Source organism: Centrocercus urophasianus, unplaced genomic scaffold, assembly GCF_019232065.1.
Source record: "Centrocercus urophasianus isolate 14NV4802_14NV808 unplaced genomic scaffold, USGS_Curo_1.0 seq_17, whole genome shotgun sequence".
Taxonomy (NCBI): Eukaryota; Metazoa; Chordata; class Aves; order Galliformes; family Phasianidae; genus Centrocercus; species Centrocercus urophasianus.
This window is the reverse complement of record NW_024884722.1, coordinates 18,553,608-18,570,889: the sequence shown is the minus strand read 5'-3', so window position 1 is coordinate 18,570,889 and position 17,282 is coordinate 18,553,608. Positions and strand designations below refer to the sequence as shown.

The window sequence follows — 17,282 nt, the reverse complement described above, 5'->3', positions numbered from 1 at the left end:
TTTTTCCATCCTCTTAGAAATAGAGAAGCTTTCCCTTACACAGTACAATGAATTTGCAATGAGAAAGCTGTTCATAGCATGATAGACACACAAGGCTGTGGAGAATTTCTGAGCTTTAAAATACCAGGGAAGAAAGTTTTAATTTCTCTTGGGCTTTTAAATTGCCTACTTAGTTTGGACCTGGTACTGTGCAAGACGTGTATAAAATACCATGGCAAAGCAAGTACGGTGACTGAATGGAGTTCTGTAAAGTATCACAACCTAATTGCTCTTCCTTCGACATGTGCCAATTTCTCTTAGAGAGGAAAAAGAGTGCTTAAACATGACACACATCAAACTTCCGCTGTCAGTAAGATGGACGGATCAGTCCATCCTCAGGACTTGGCTGTGCAATGCAATTCCCCGCAGGTTTCATTTAGCCTAGTCGGCCTTGTTAGTGTGGCCATTCTCTCTTTCTTGTATTAGGAGAGAACCTTGGGAAACCTGCCTCTAATTCACAACAGCAGCAAGATCAATAACTATCAGTGTTTGGTCAAGGGCAGATGAATTTGTCACGGGATGACTGCTTTTTGCTTTGGTTTAGTTTGATTTAGTAATTTCATTTAAAGTCATATGTCTCTACATTTGAGGACTGCCCCTGGGTTTTGAAGCTCAGAGGTTGTGCAGGTTTATCGCGAGAGCTGGTGTGTGTCCTGTGTGTTGATTTTTCTGTAAGAAATCTTCTGGAATAATTTCATCTGGCTCTCAACAGAGATAAAAGGTGAAGCCTACCAGCATTTCAGGGATGTGCTTTCATTAAGCTATAAAGGTTTTTCTTGCAGATTTTGTAAGTTAAATACTTTTTCTTTGCAATTCAGTAATGGGTGCTGCTTATTAGTGTGGTGAATACTGACTGTGTTCTTTGCAGTAAGGAGGAGGAAGTTCTTTGTCTTGAGATCTGTGTAAACAGCTAACAGGTAACTACTATGGAGTAGGCTCAGTAACTTGGATTCTAGAAGCAGTAGTAAAGATGGTTGTTTCCTATACTGGAAGATGGTGTTTCTTATGCAGTGCATTGACCTCTGTCAGAATGCTTGACTTTGTCAGAATCCTTGACTTTTATTTAGCAATAGAATAATGATTTGTTTATTTTTGTGCTTAAAAAGGTGAACAGTGATGGAGTCTTAAACCTTAAATTCGGTTCTTCATGATATATTTGATTCAAAAAATTCAGCTAGGTGCAAGTCCAGAAACATGATTGCTTCCATGTCAGCAGTGTGTAAGGACACCAGATGTTGGCAACAAATTAAGTGAATTATAAATAAATGGATGATGCTGCTTTATTGCATCTTTGCTGATCCTACTGAATTGTGAAATAACGCTTGCATCTCATCCACACACGTACTGTCACGGTTCTTTTAACTGCAGGATAATCTGCTTGTAAAAATAGCTTTTCAAACCTCCTGCCAGGACGGTGAAGTACACAGGTCCATGAGTGAAGCTGGAGCAGTGTGTGTTGGTCATCTCCAGCTGTGGTTCTGTTCTTCCACATGGCTCAGGGATAGAAGACGCCGTGCAGCTGACACTTTCTTCAGTTACCAGCTGAAGAGCTTTGCTATTTACCAGCAGCTATTGCTATGCTGAGCCTATTAGAAGAAATGAGGATCTTTGTGTAGGGATTAGCATATTTTCCAGATTCCAAAAACTGCTGTGAGCACTGTGGTGTTCCTTTACAGACATCTGGCAAGTTACTGGTGCTTCAGTACTGTCTTTTACCAAAAATGTTATACCGAAAACTCTTGCAGTGAGTGTAAGTCTTCTTAAAAACTATAGTTTATTATTTTTTTTTTCTTGGCCTTTCATTCTACTGCTATGGCATATTTTTTCTATTAAAAAAAGTTGCACTTTCAGTTACCTGTGAAATTAACTGAGATGTAGTTTACTGAAGGACCTTTTGCTTATAGGCATATGTGAAGGATGACTTTTCTCATATGGAAGTTGTTCAGAGCTTTGTCTTGAGTAACTTGTACCCTTGGGGAAGGCCCATCAGAAAGGCATAGGAACTCAAGTCAGTTTTTGTTGAATTTGCATGTGGCTTTCCAAACCATGGATCTTGATCTAATCTTTCTCTGCAGTGTGCTCATGTAATCAGGTGTTGGCGTGGTGCCTATCTTCCAGTATGAGGTAAGAGGAAAAGTTTCTAGAAAACAAGCCTGGATTAGCATTGAAATTACTCTAAGAGGTAGGTGGGTGTTACTGTTGACAGTGGCTCTAAGCACCCTTGTGGAAGACCAATATGGAAACAATAGGTTTTTACTGTGTAGGATAAGATAATTGATTTATTACCTTTCATCAGAACAGTTGGGGTTCTTCTTGAGCTATTCAGGTCACAGGGCGAGAGGAAACATTCTGGGATTCATAGCAAGGCCTTCTACTAGTGACCTTCAACCTCTGTGCCAAATTACTATGCAGTTCGTACATTGAATATGTGTCAACTGCAATTCAGGAAAAAAAAATCAACAGTTTGGCCAATTTCAGCTGTCTCCAGAGTGCTAAGAAATGAGAGCAGAATTAAACAAATTCTTCCAATTTCAACTTTTAAAATAAACCTCTGCTTCAGCAACTTCAATTCTGCATGCAGGAATATGTCTGTATGACTGGTATTAAAAATTCCAAGAAAACTGAGTTGTTGTGGTGGGCTCAGAAATCATCTCAAATCTTTTTTGTTTCTAGACTTTATCTGGGTAGAAACCACAAATGTTTGCATGCTGTGATTCCTGTGACTTCCTACTGATGACACTTGTTTTCACTGTGAAGTGAGCTTCTGCTTTTCACAATATCACAGATTTGTATCACCCTCTGGAGCAGAATACTATGGCTGGGTAAAAAGCACTTGAATTAACACTGGCAGCACAGTTGGAGTTTGCTGTGTAATTTTGGCTGAGGATACCAGAGCAAGTACCTGCTATGAAAAATTGTCCAGGAACTTGTAATGGGTGGTCAGAACAGCTGAATTTGGATTATGGCTTCAGTTAAAAGCCCTGATAAATGATGGCTAACACTGCTTTGTTGGTAGAGGTAAGTAATTCCTATAGGAGACAGCTTTTCAGTTGAGTTTATGCCACCCTGACGAGAGGATATCAAGACTGCCAAAAGCGCAGTATGCATTGTCACCCTTCTGAAAAACAAAATCTCAATTCTGGGGGGCTCTTGAGATCTTGGCACTATGGAGTAGTCATTTGTTAAAGTCATGTTTAATGAAAGGGAGATAAACACATGAAGCTGGAGTGTGACAAATGAAAGCATTTGTGCCATTGTAATGAAATTAGGCAAACAGAACAGACTTGGCAGCTCAGGGTTCCCCCTGTCAAACTGCATTTGTAATTCTAGCTTTGCATTCACGTGTGGCTGTGAATGGCACTGTTTCCTCTTGATGTGGTGGTCCTGGGTGACCACTTTAATTCACAGAGAATTAGATTTGAAGAGTGTATTTCACAGGCATACTAAAAAGAACAGTTAATTCTCTGTCATTGGCTTGAATATCTTTTAATTTTGTATCTATTATTTTCTTCTATTATAAATAGAACTTGTGGTAACACTGCTGCGAAGTGTTGCTTTCAGAGATATAAGCTGATACAAGTCCCCGTGGTGGGCTAGTGTGTTGCAAGGTGCAATCCCCACTGTCTTTCAGAGCAGCCTGGAGTGCTTGGGTAGCTGGAGAATGAGGACCAAGCTCCTAGCTCCTCAGCTTCCTCCGAGCCGTCCGCCTGGGCAGGTGCAGAACCCAGTTCTCTCTGTGTATTAAGAGCTTAGATTGAGGCAGCGATGTTTTGGGGGTTTCTGTAGGATGTCAGATGACCTCTTCTGATACATAAAACTGAATAGACTCTGCCATCGCTATTTTCAGAAGTGGGACTATAAATTTCTTAAATCATATTAGCTGCTAGTTCTGGCTGTGCATGTAGTGATCCATTTTGTTTGCAATGAGAAATTCCATAGAAAACTATGTGCTTCATCCTAATTTAAACATTGTGTTTAAATTGTGTAATAGGGCTGGTCTAGACCAAAACAACAAAAGCTCTGATTGGAAGGTTGAAATGTTTTTTCACTTGAAACCCTGTCTGTACCAAGACTGTGAGAATGGGAGCATGTGGTCAGGAACAAATTAATGTGGATTAGTCTTTTTTTTTACCGCTATTTTTTACCGATATTAACTAAGGGCCAGTTTATGAAGGTTAACTGGAATAAGCTATTGGACAAAACTTCCTAGCTGGAAGAAATCAGAGCATGCCTTTCGCTGCAGGTGCAGAATGGCATGTGTAACAAGTCAGTCTGCAGAATCTGTTTTCTGAGTGGTGAAACATGTGCATCCACCATTCATCAGCAGCAGAGCTGATGAAGTTGTAGTTTTGCCAAGGGAACCAGAACCGATTTGTGTATGTTGTTCTGTGGCTGCTGCCTAACTTACTCTGTGTGCAGCAAATTCAAGCCATGAAGATTTTTAGGGAGGAATGAGTTACAGTATTTTGTTTGATAGAGTTGGTAATTTCTAAATGAACTAATGGATAGTCATAGGGCTCAGTCAGAGGAGTTGCTCCTTGCTCTGTGATCCTACATCTGTATCTGAGGGAGAATAAGCTGCTAGTTAGTCCAGCAGTCAGACCTTAGAAATGCTTTTGAAAGTCTGAGAAGCATGGATACTGATTGCTTTCCCATGGTTTTAAAAGGCAAATACAACATTGTCCTTTGTACTTGAAACTGTACTTCCTCCTTTAGCCTGCTTAGAGAGAACACGGTAATTTCTCACCTTGGCTAAAAAGACAAAAAGTTTTGGTGGTTAGTGGGTGAACCAAGAATAAGCTTCATAGTGTGTCAGACCAGAAGGGTCTGCAGAAAGTGCTTTTGATGGTGAGCCATGGCATTCTTGCTGGTGCCTCACTTTTCGGTGGCATAATTCTGTACGCTTCTAGACAGAAGTCCTGAATTGCTGGACTTCTCTTCTGCTAGTGTTATTTTTGTCTTTTTCTCATCTTGAGAAGGAAATAGAATGCCTGCTCGTTGTGCAGCACAGTGCATAAGCAGCGCTTAAGCATCGTTCTTGTCTGAGCGCGTCTGCTTTGGAGGGCTGCGTGGGATAAAATTCAAACAGCCTTTCTGAAGGCTGGGCGTCAAAGGCCAACAGCTGCTGCCTAAGAGAAGTCTAGGTCATGCGGTTTGAGTTGCAGTTGCCTGTCCTGGGGACAAATGATGTTGAAATAACTTGTCATAAACAATTTTTTCTCGTTCACTTACTCTGATTCGGAACGCATAGCCGATCCTGATAAGAGTCATTCATGAGTGAAGAGTTTAACTGCCAGAGAAAGCAGCCTGTGTGAGCATTTTAGATCAGGAATGTGCCAACAGTGTGCTAACAATAAGAAACCTTTTCCAAGAGGGACCTGCTCCTGAGCTTCAGGAGCGAGCAGTGCCAGAGGTCTGCCGATGCTTGTTTGCTGAAGTGCCCGAATGGCTGGGTGGGATTGCTGGGATGGGAGCTAGGTGCTTAAACATGAATTAGTTGTTTAAATATCTTTATAGACATGTGTGCCTAAGCGCAGATAATCCATAGGTTGAGGGAGGGGAAGCTCTGTGATCTTTGAGGAATTCTGTCCTCATATTAAAATTGCCAGCCTGGAGTTGGCTTTCTGATAAGCTGCTTAAGGTATTCCTCCCCTGCTTTTTGATCTCTACACAGTACTTTGGGTTAGCGAGCATTTTGGGGCACTGTCTTGGTGCTGGTCTCTGCTGGCTTCCCTGAAATTTCAGTGAAGGGGCACAGGGATCATATATTAAAAGAATGGGATGGGCTTTCCTTCTGGTCCTTAAAACAGTCTGGGCTCTTCATAAAAGACTAGATTTTGTTTTAATATTGTTTTCTCTAGCTGGGTGTGGATGGACAAGGAAGGCTGTCTGTAGGAGTCTCTAACGAAGCTTGGGTCTCTGTGTATGCTAGTTCATTTTTACCTCTGGTAGTATCTTAGGCTGAGGTCAGGCTTGTAGGTTTTGTTTTGTTTTGCAGTTGAATATAGTTATCTAAGCAGAGTAGCATCCCATGTTTTCTAATTCAAACACTGCGAAATATCTCTTGCTGAAAAGTATATTTGGAGAAGCATCTCTATCAGCACTTCTCAAAGCTCTCAGTGGCTGTGGTTTCCTCACTTGCTCTGCCAGGTTCTGACATTGCAAGAATCAATGCGACGAGAAATCAGACCTGCTTTTTTGAAAAATTTTTATGCAAGTTCAAGTACATAATTCCAAGCATTCAGTATTTGGGAAAGGAATTATAAAAATTACCATTATTTTACTGCCCTTCCTGAAAATCTCTGAATTTATTTGTTTGCGTATGTATTTACTCAGGAGAGCTCTGCACTGCTTTCAAAGTTAGATGGCTAAGAAAGCTGCAGACTTCATGTGATCTAGCAGGTTCTCTTTAGATGCCTGTAAGCTTCTCTTTCATGTAGTCTTAACTTATGAATAGAAGAATTTATTTTAATGAACACGTTCCTTCATTACCAAAGTATTATGAGAAGTGTTACTAAATAAAACTTTTGCAAAGTTTTAACGATGTGATCGGCATTTCACTGACATTTAGAGCTCTGAGTGAGTAGTTCTTTGGTGGGTAAATCTTGCACTACAAATACTCTCTTCGCATGTATTATATTTTTGATATTTTTTTGATGACACAGCAGCAGCTATCCAGTCTGAAACAGTTTTCCAGCATACGCAATCTGTTTCACAGAGCTTAATGTAAAATGCTGTGTTACCATAAAAGCTGATGTCTCTGAGTGTCAGGGAAGCTGGCCAGAGCTGCTGTGTAATCAACAGCATGTGTTAAAGTTATACCCTAATTATGGCAAACCATTTTGTGGTCTTTATGGAAGAGGAGACTTCCTGTTTAACCACAGGGGAATCTGGTCTTCAGCCAGTTCACAAGATTTACCTCCATCTTGTCTTTCGTACGACTCCAACTGAAAGAAAAAAATAGAATCCCTATGGAAAGGATCTGCTTTGGGGAAGGAAGGCTGAGTTCAAGTGTTGGTCCCTACTGTCTTGTTATATTTGATGTTCCAAATGCTTGTAACCACAGACAAGCACTCTGCAAAGCACACTTAAATATTGATGAAAGAATGTGTTATGATGCTCTGCATTTCTGTGAGCTATCGGGAGGGGACACAATTGTAATGCCACACCAGAACATTATCTGATGAGTTGGGGGAGTTGTCCTTAAGCCAGAAAGAGTGAATCATCACATTCCTCTTAACCTCTCAGAAGTTAATAGTGTTGGCCTGAGTTGAACTAGTAGCTGGAAGGTAAGGGGTTGAGGTTCCTTCTTTTAATTGCAGTTTTGTTTCAGTTAATTGCAAAACTATTGCATTTTTAAGTCTGTGGAGAGCACACTTGAAAGCAGAAAAAAAAAAAATAGCAACAGCAAAAACATCAACAAAACTTTTGTTCTTTCTCCTTTGCTTCCTCACAATATTTTTTTCAAAGGTCTTTGTTGAGATGCTTTCTGTTTGCTTTTTACCTTGATACTTAAAGAATAGGAAATGTGATAAAAGAGAACTTAAATCTTCCTGATTCTAAGAAAATTTATACATGCTTTTTTTTTTTCAGATGAAATTATTGGGTTGTGTTGGCAAGTATAAAACCAGTAACTTACTTAAAGATTCAGGAATTGCAGATTCTTTCTCTTGTACCAATTCAAGAATTGTAGGCCTTTTCTTCCCAGTACCAGAGAAGCTCTTATGACGCCTAATTGAAATACCGTATCATTGAAAATGTAAAAGCCAATGTTTCTGATATTGTGAGCCATTAGACTTGATAACTTTTTTATTGGGAATGAAATGCAGATTTCAGCAAGTTGAGCCAAGTGTTTGTACTTGAATAGATCTGTACTGCATAAATTCTGGCCTCAAGATTACCTGCGTCACTTTCAATACTCTCTTCTTTGCCTCTGTAATGGCTGTATTGTGGTTGACTTCACCTCCTTCTGAATGCTTCTTTTTCCTAGGTCCTCCTCAGGACTCATCCTGTATTTGTCCCTTGTGTTGTCATTTTTTCCACTTACTCTAGTTGTTGGTTGTTTGTTTGTCTTTTTTTTTTTTTTTTTTTTTGTCTTCACCAAGAAAGCATCCTGTGTTACAGAAAAGCAATTTTTATTCGGGAAAATTGTTGCAAGAGATCCATCCTGATCTTATATTTTGCATGTGGTTAGTATGGGCTTGTATGTATAGTAGAATGTTACAAAAGTGGCAGAAGGTGGAATAGGTTCTACATAATGCACATGATTGGAGCTACTAGAAAAATGCAACCATATCTGCCAATTAATTAAAATGTAAATTAGGTAGCACTGCCTCTGTGTTTGCAGTGTTCTTATAGTTAGATTTGTTTTAGAAGGCTCCAAAAAACTGTCCAAAGATCATTCAGTTTGTGAAAGAAATGGCTTCCCAAACCATTGCTTTTAGAAATATATGACATTACAAAGACTGACCTTCCAGTCTTCTGAAACAAAGCTTTTGCAAGCTTCGTTCCTCATAGATTAGGCTTGCTGTAGATCTGTAAAAAGAAATCAAAATGAAACCTAAGGAGTTAAGTGTAATGTCTTTTTTTAATTATTATTTTTATTTTAATAGAGCTATCTGAAATTGAACCCAACGTCTTTCTTCGGCCTTTCCTGGAAGTGATCCGTTCTGAAGACACTACAGGTCCTATAACTGGATTGGCCCTCACCTCTGTGAATAAGTTCCTCTCATACGCACTGATAGGTATGTAACATGGCTTCCTGGGGTTTACCAAAATGCCAGCCAGATGCATCTCCTTGCCATGTGCTTTTGGCCAGGATTTGTGTTTGCAGTCTTAATGAGGAAATGGGAGAAAGAGGAAAATTGGTGTTAATACTGGGGAAATATGCAAATATGCATCTGCAGTTTCCCATTATTATTCCTGCTGATCTTTCATGGCACTACAGTAATAAAGACTGGAAACAAAGCCATGGCTTCTGATCTGCCCTGACGCAGACCTGCTTACAGCACACTGCTGAGCTTTGGTATTCACCAAGTGCAATTCAGACTTTTAGACGCAATCTGAGTAAAAGGGTCATGCTTGAGAAAACATCACCAGGGACTGTAATGTTACCATGCATGTAGCAGAGAAGAGTTTTAATTTTGTGGACTAACATTTCTGCTCTAGAGTGAGGATGTTTTTGCCCAGTCCAGGACCCTGTCCAATGGCATACCAGCACTCTTAAGTTGCTGTAAGCGTTGTGGCAAAGAGAGTGTTGCCATTACCTCAGTCAGTCTTGAGTGTATGAGTTAGTGGTTCTTATGTATACTCTTTGTCCCAGTATGAAGTAAAATACAGTCACTTTATTTTTCCATGGTCTTTGGGATGTGTGCATCTTTCTTGATGTTTCTGAAAAGCTAATAACATGCATGTGTAGTCAGTTGCTGTGTCTCAGCTGGCTTGTAGCAACTCATTAACTTGCTTTCTCTTTGCCTTTAGTGTGTCATTCTGCTACGAGCCATGCTTGACTTTTCTCTGTAAATTCTGTTAATACCTTCTGGTCGTACCTGTGTGAATTACAGAATTTGCAATCTATAATGGTTGTTGATGCATAGTCTCAAATCTCTTACCACTTCCTCCTGCCCCTCAAGTCCAGTTCTCTTGCTTCTTTTGTTCCCTTATGTTTTAAGAACATGTTTGAATTTTTTTCCTCTCCTCTTTTAAGTATTTTGTTCTCTGTAATAAGCATGAGGAAAGGTGGATCTTGCAGGAATTTATTAACTACATTTAGTGGCATCAAGGCTTGAGTTAGTTGGCAGTGTTGGGTATAATTAAGTGGCAAGAAATGACCAAAATGATGAGGTATTGATGTCACTTTGTAGAACAATAAAGGAATCTTAGTAAATAAGCCTATGAAATACATCTTTCTGAAGGCCTAAGCAGTAATGTAAATATTTTAGATTGGATGTGATCTGGATGGTGTTGGGACACCAGGTTGATATCACATGTCAACTGACAAATGTCTGCATGCTCAGCTGGTTACACATACTTGACTTGAGGCAGAAACAGGAAAGAGTGGTTAAGAATCTGTATCTTTTGAATACTTGTTATTCAAAAATACTATTATTTGAGTATTTATTAGGTTACTCTGGGAAGAGTGTATCTCTGTAGCAGTGCATGAGCTGTAGTAGACAATAGGAAAGACCTTCTGCCTGGCTTTTGTTGTGGCACTGGGCTTGTGAATGAAGACCTTGGTTCCTGCTTTAGGTGACATTCACAGTGTCCTTGTCCTTTGTGCTGTTCCAGATACCAGTGAGGCTGGGATTAGTGGTGCTGCCTGAACATCTGGCTAGGGTTGTGTTGTTAAATTAATGCTTTTTGGTCTTACGTTTCTCTTTGTAACATAAGACTAAAAGTAGTCTAAAGATTGTCCAAAGCCCAAACACAGCTTAGAGCTGTCCTTAATGTATGCACCTGTTTTGAACTGTACTGAATAAGGAAGAAACAACTCCAGCACAACTACAGTCAGGAAAATTCAGTGTAGCTGATATTTATGATGCTTTCTGATGCTGCATAATTGATTGGTGAAAACAGAACTATTTCCTAGAGTGTCATTAGCTGTGTCTGTTTTATGAGTGGATGGCTTTTGCTCCACATAGTCAGCCTAAAAGCAGTTGGCAGTGAAAAGGCCAAACTCCTTTGATAGGTTATCTTTGTTTAAAGCTTCTTTCTTTTCCCGTTTCCAAAACATTTCATGGCTAATCCGTGTGCTGTTTCACTGTTTTTCTTACTGTGTCACATGTCACCAGATGGTTATCTGTCCGCTTTCCAGGCCAGTATTGCTGAGAAGCATGTTTTAAAAATAGTTAAAAGTAAGAATAATTATGGAGTAGCCTTCTGGATTTTGCATGTCTGTTAGTCTGAAATGCAAAGATCTATTCTGAATTTGTTGGATGCAACAGTTCACTGGTGGTATAGCATGCAGTCAGCAGTTGAGTTAGATTGAATGACTTTATAGTAACTATGCATGTGTTTCGAAAGGAATAGCTAGCATTACTGAGATCATCCTCTACTCTGTAGTAAGTACTGCTGTTTTACATTACTGATGTCTTATGTTCAATAAATGGCATAGAAACTTCTAAATCACAAGAAAACTTTTTGACAATACAGTACAATATTGATTGTATCCCTTGGATTAGTTATTTCCTTACTCAGCAGTTCTGCACTGCAGTTAGTGACCAGCCTTTTTGATGAGCTCAAATATGACCTGTAGGAAGACTAGTGGCTGAATTTCAGAATTTTATTTGTTGTATTTCCTACAGAAAAGGTTTGTACTTGTGTTGTTATTATTAGTGTGTCCACAGTGGCTTTTGGCTCCTTTTCTAAAGTTAACTTTCCCTGACATACCTGAGGATATAGATCTGGGGGCAAGTAGCTGTTGCTTGGATTCCAGCAATAGGACTTGCTGCTTGAGGAGCTTAAAGTTTGTTCTCCCCTTCTCTGCCTTCTCTGTCTCCTTAGTGATTAGTTTCAGTTACATTAAAGGTCTTGCTGAGCACATATCTGGATTTCCCTGATGTTAACCGTCAGAGCCTGAATTTTCTGCTTTTTGTTTTCCCTACTTGTGGAAGTATACCCCATATGAAATCTAAGTCTATATGGGGTCTTTTGCATTGTAGTTTTCAAACGGGTGTCTCACTTCGCATAAACTTCTTGTATTATTGATTCTGAGCAGACATTAATGCATCTTTTCGTTCTGTTTTCTCATCAGGGAACAAAGAAGCATGTTGAGCTTTTCTCTGTCTTGTTTCTGCAAAGTGGAAGTATCTGTGCTTTTAATTGAACTCAGGAGGCTTTATAAATTGACCTGAATTTGTAGAGCTGTTCCAGGGAACCAGGAATGAAGTAGTCAGGCATGATGTGTTTTGGGGGAGAAGTGTGTTTACTGGTATTGTACACAGGGGCTAGAACAGCAAAGTCATAGGTCTGTTAAAAAAAGCATACATACAACTTGCTTGCATTGCCTTTTCACACAGGCTATATATCCATAACATATTAAAAATATATCCCTACACCTAGGGGAACTCACACCCACTGGAAGAGTTTACAGTGAAGTGATTCTGCATGTTCTGCCTATGGAAGCTTTTCTTGATGCAGATCTTTTTTTTTTTTTTTCCTTCTAATGCTTGCTCAACTTCTGGCCACTGTAGTGCTGACGTTGTTTAACAGTGATGATGCTACTGTAAGTGCTGGGATTGAAATGCCACTGATTTCTGCCTCGTTTAATTGATGAAGCAGGTAAAAATGGCCAGTGGTCTTAGAACAACCCCTCTTGTAAGTCACTGAGGCTTGACTAGCTAGCGAATCAGGAGACATTCTGAACTATGCGAAATTTGTGTGCATACGCAGAAGTTTGTCAACAGTAGGCAAGCTCTGTTCTCAGTAGGGGTGTGTAAGAGATAGGAAAGAAGCAGTGTTCTTCCTGTGCAGACTGAATTCTTAGGTATGCAGGTGGGACTTCGTTCTGTATGACTACGAGAAGTTTCTCACCCTGCACCCCTTCAGAACCCATAGAGGTTCCCCCGGTAGAGGCTGCTCTCTTTAGATCACAATAAGAGCAGTTTTCTATAATGCGTAGCGTTTAGCCTGTGACTGTGAATGTAACTGGAGTCAAAGAGGGAGTCTGCAAAGTGTACAAGGTCTCACTTGGTTCCTCTGTCTGCTTCATTCTTGCTGGAATTCAAGAAGCCCCATTGCCAATTAATGAGGTATTAAGTAGTGTTTAGGTTGTCGTCTTTTTTTTCTAACAACTGTTTAAGTAGGAAGGTAACAAGATTCTTGCCCAGTGCCGTGTTGTTTAAGTGAAAATGAAATCAAAGCTGGAGGCGACTTTTCTGAAGCCACTGTTATGTGGCACAAGATACGGTTACTAGCAACAATCTTGTTCTAAACATTCTCTCAACTGCACCATTGTTTGTAGCTACAAAAGACTGAAATAGAGAGAAAGAGCTGTGATGAATGATGGAAGCGGGAGGCCTGCAACTCTGATATCTAAACTGTGATCGTGTCTGTTGTTTTCTCTGGGGAAAACCACTGGTCCATTCCTTCCCCAACTTTTGTTCCTTAGGAGGGATGTAGAACAAGAGACAATTTTTCCTTCTCAATTTAGTGGAACCTGTTTGGTATTTTCTCCTCATGGGGGTAAATTTGAGGTTCCCTGTGTTTAAAATCTGTTTTCTCTTCATTCCCAAGGAAGAACTGAATGTACTGAACAGCAGATTGTGTTGCATTGTAGGGAATGGGAGGTAATTGTAGCAGTTAATGTCTAAAAAATGTGGAGCCAGAAACAAACTAAATTGTAATTCTCTTCTTTGTTAGATTATATGTTTTTGCAATTGTAAAAACATTTGCAAATGTTAGGCTGACTGTTTCTTCAAATCTTAAGTAGGTTCTTGATAAAGTCTTGCTGAAATCTCCCATTAAAAAGTTTTTCTTTTAGTAGGGGGTGAATTTTCTCTTGAATGGGTAACTCACTCTGAGTTATGCAAATTCAGGAGCGAGATGAGAGCAAAGTATCTCTGTGTAGATGTCTCCCCACAGAGGTGGTAGGCTGTAGGCCGCTTTTCCCTGTCTTACATTTTTTTTCTGTTACTCAGATCCCAGCCATGAAGGCACCGCTGAGGGAATGGAGAACATGGCAGATGCTGTCACTCATGCCCGATTTGTGGGTACAGATCATGCCAGTGATGAGGTTGTCTTGATGAAGATCCTACAGGTAAGTGCAGAGAAAAGGTAATTACCATAATGGCTGCTGCCTGTTGTGGGGCATATCCTGTTACACGGAGATGAGGAGGAGGCAGAGGTGTTTTGACTCTATCTGAGCTTAGCAACAGACTTTATTTTTAAACAGATGGGTCATATACCTGCGGTAAAAGCTTTTTCAAATGAAAATGATTAAATGAAACGATGTTAAATCAAGCACGCTGTGGCGTGTGGTGGCGTTAATAATCCTACCTTGTGGATGGCCTGTGTTTGTGAGGGATAAATTAAACATATGGAGCTCAGAAACTTAATTTTGAGAAAAATTATTCGTAAAGGCTGAGTGTTTTGGACTACTTACTTATTGATAGATAGCTAGTTGCTGAATTTAAACTTCAGGTAACATGCAGCATGTTAGGTCTCTAATTTCAGAGTTGGATTGGGAGATCGTTCTTGTCTCCTAATCTGTTTGTGTCTTGAGGACAGCAGTCAGTTGGAAATGACTGCTGAAACCCTTGGGTTTTCTGCTTATAATTCCATGAGTCCTTGAGGAAGCCAGCCTTCCTTCTAGGAAATGCATACAAGAGTCACTGGTACCATCTGACGTACATGCTCGGTACTTTGCAGGTTTTGAGAACCTTGCTGCTCACTCCTGTGGGAGCCCACCTCACCAATGAATCCGTGTGTGAGATCATGCAGTCTTGTTTCCGCATATGCTTTGAAATGAGACTCAGTGGTAAGTTTCTTTGTATTTTCACTGCAATTACTTCAAAGAAATGATCTGTTTCAGTATTGGTTAACTGCTTGTATTATGGAACACGCAGCCCTGGAAAGCTGCTGAGCTTTATATTAGCGTGTCTTTCTACAGCTTCATGGAAAATTTGTTAGGAGTTCACTGTGTAACTTTGGACTCGTTTTTTCTCAGCTTTGTGGCGCCACCTCGTGATTATATTCCCATTTGCAGTAATGCAGTTTTGGAGCTGGTTTTAATAAATTTGCCGTAATCTCTGTAAACAAGGCTCGGAGGGGAGTCTGCTTGAAGAAGCCTCTTGATAATATCACACTGAGTAATGACACCTGTGTTATTTGTTTTTGTCTTCGCAGAGTTATTGAGAAAATCTGCAGAGCACACTCTGGTCGACATGGTGCAGCTGCTCTTCACAAGGTAAACCTGCTTGTGTTTGCCTCAGCATTGCCGAGATGGCCCTCTAAGGACAGAAAGATTCCACACTTCCACTTAAGAACCCTCAGAAAAATCATCCCAAATGGTCATTATTTAGAGGTGGAAGGGGATGAAAGATTTGGCAGTTTTCTCTTGGGCTGACCCTGTCAGACTTCAGGGAGACTGAGGTAGGGAAGGTTGCACAGCTTAAGGTGTCCTTTGAGGAGAGATGGACAGCTAAGTAATGAAGAGCTTTAGAATAGGAAACCAGTTCTTTGAGGACATAGAAATGTGGAAGAAAAAAAAAAAAGAAAATGCTCTAAAAAATACAGTTCTCTTCAGGAGAGAGAATATTCTCCAGGAGAAAGAATGGATATTGTAGTGTTGGATAGTCGCAGGTTGAGTTTCAAGTTTGAAGTTTTGACCTTGTGCATCAAAGAGAATTTTATGCTCTTGAGATCATGTGTCTTTTGGACAAATGTTCTGCCATTTTCAGCAGCTTTCAGGTAATTATTGAGGTTACTTCTTCTAAATTCAAGAAAGTTATTTAACTTAAAAACTATTTATCCAATCTTGTGAAGTAATCAGTCTTTCTCTGGGTATTCCAAAATTGCAACATGCAGATATAGGAATAGTCAGAGTAGGAAAAGATTACAGTCAGACTGTTTCTGAAACGCAGGTCTCATAGCAGTTGTTTTTTTTACGTTGCCACACTCAGTTTCAGTAAGTTCTAAAGTTTTGTTTCCTTTCTGCACTCTGTGCAATGCACAGGACAGATGTGGGGCAGAATCAAGTCAGAATCAAGTGTTATCAAACAGGAGAGTACACACTTTTTCTCCAAATGCTTATGTGAAATTGATATGTTTTCCATTACTTAATGTGTAAAAACTCTGTCCTTTGTGATGAGGCCTATGGATATCAGGAGATAGAAGCAAGACAAAGACAGTGCCTAAAGGGATGATTTGGATACCTGTTTACTTTTTAAGTACTGCCATCTTCTTTTTCACAGAGAAACAGCCAAATAGCATGTGAGGCACCTCTCACTTACAGCTGCTTTTCCCCTCAGAAATTTTTTTGGCAGGAAAAGAAATCAAGAGGACTCTTTTTTTGTGGAGAAAACCTAATTTTACTCTTTTGTTAACTGCAGTGTGACTAGAAGGACCACTGTTTTTTTTTCCTTCTCCTTTCTTAAGCCCCAAAAACTGATGTATTTTGTCTTTTTTTTTTTTTTTTTTTGTCTTTTAGGTTGCCTCAGTTTAAAGAAGAGCCTAAAAGCTACATGGGAACTAACATGAAGAAGGTAAGGCTAACTGTTGTGCTTGCTGTTCAGCTCTTTCTTGTCTGGAGCTTGTGCTCATCTCTGTATTACTTACTTTCATCTATGTATTTCTTCATTCTCTTAAGTCCATAGTTCACTGAAAGAGCATGTTGAACTACATTCATTTAAGTCTGTAGGATTATGTCCCCATAGTCCAGTTGTGGATCCTATTAAGTACACTGCTGCCTCAGTAGTCATTTGGGTTTGTGGGAACAATCATAGCTGCTATGGGCTAGAAAACCCAGTGAGTCTTGGAACTTGATGCCTGTGTCTTCTGATGATTTGCTTCTGCTCTCTCTCCAGCTTCTTACTCATATTTTCTTGTTCACTACAGGAATAATACTGAGCTCTCAAAATGTAATTGCCCAGAAAGTAAAAAGGGATTTTTTGAGGCAGTTTTTTGAGGCTGGTGAAACAGCATGAAAGAAGCATGAAATCGAACTATTGAGGAAAAAGCCTTGGTAGCTTCTAGAAGGGGCAGCATTCTGTAGCGAAAACCTTAGTTCAGGTGGATAATGCCATCTCAGTTAGCAGGCAAATCAAAGTAGAATGCTCTTTTCTTCTTTTTTCCCCCCCTTTCCTTAAGTCAACAGTTTTTTGAAGTTAAATATCAGGGTTTGTTCATCAGCACTATTTCCTTCCATCCAGTATGTTTTTAGCAGCTGGGTTCAGTATAACAAGTACTGTAAATGTGGCCTCACATGCTTATAAGTCTAGCAAGTTCTTATGTGAAGGGAGGTCCAATTAAGGAATTCCATGTATACTTGTATACGTATATATTCTTTCTACTCCATATAAGAAATGTCAATAAATATACAGGATTGTACTGTTAAAAGTAATTGGGCAGAAAAAAAATGCTAGAGAAGAAAAAGCCTCTTTAAACTTTGCTTAATTATACTGTTTGTAGCATTATAACTTTTTTTTTTTCCAAATGACTTGATGAAAGTATCTGTGTTTTGTAAATATACATTTCAGAGCCAGTATAGCTGTGTTTTGAGAGTCTGAATACTTACTTTTAGTAAT

General features: G+C 39.6%; 1 protein-coding gene across 2 annotated transcripts in view; it reads left to right on the top strand.

The window, feature by feature from the left end:
* Positions 1-17,282, top strand: part of GBF1 (golgi brefeldin A resistant guanine nucleotide exchange factor 1) — a 97,640-nt gene that overhangs the window by 44,925 nt on the left and 35,433 nt on the right. For both annotated transcript variants that reach the window (XM_042817766.1, XM_042817765.1), the window contains exons 4-8: positions 8,652-8,783; positions 13,677-13,795; positions 14,407-14,515; positions 14,884-14,944; positions 16,187-16,241. In XM_042817766.1, coding sequence (XP_042673700.1) covers positions 8,652-8,783; positions 13,677-13,795; positions 14,407-14,515; positions 14,884-14,944; positions 16,187-16,241 — 476 coding nt within the window. The remainder of the gene's footprint in view (positions 1-8,651; positions 8,784-13,676; positions 13,796-14,406; positions 14,516-14,883; positions 14,945-16,186; positions 16,242-17,282) is intronic.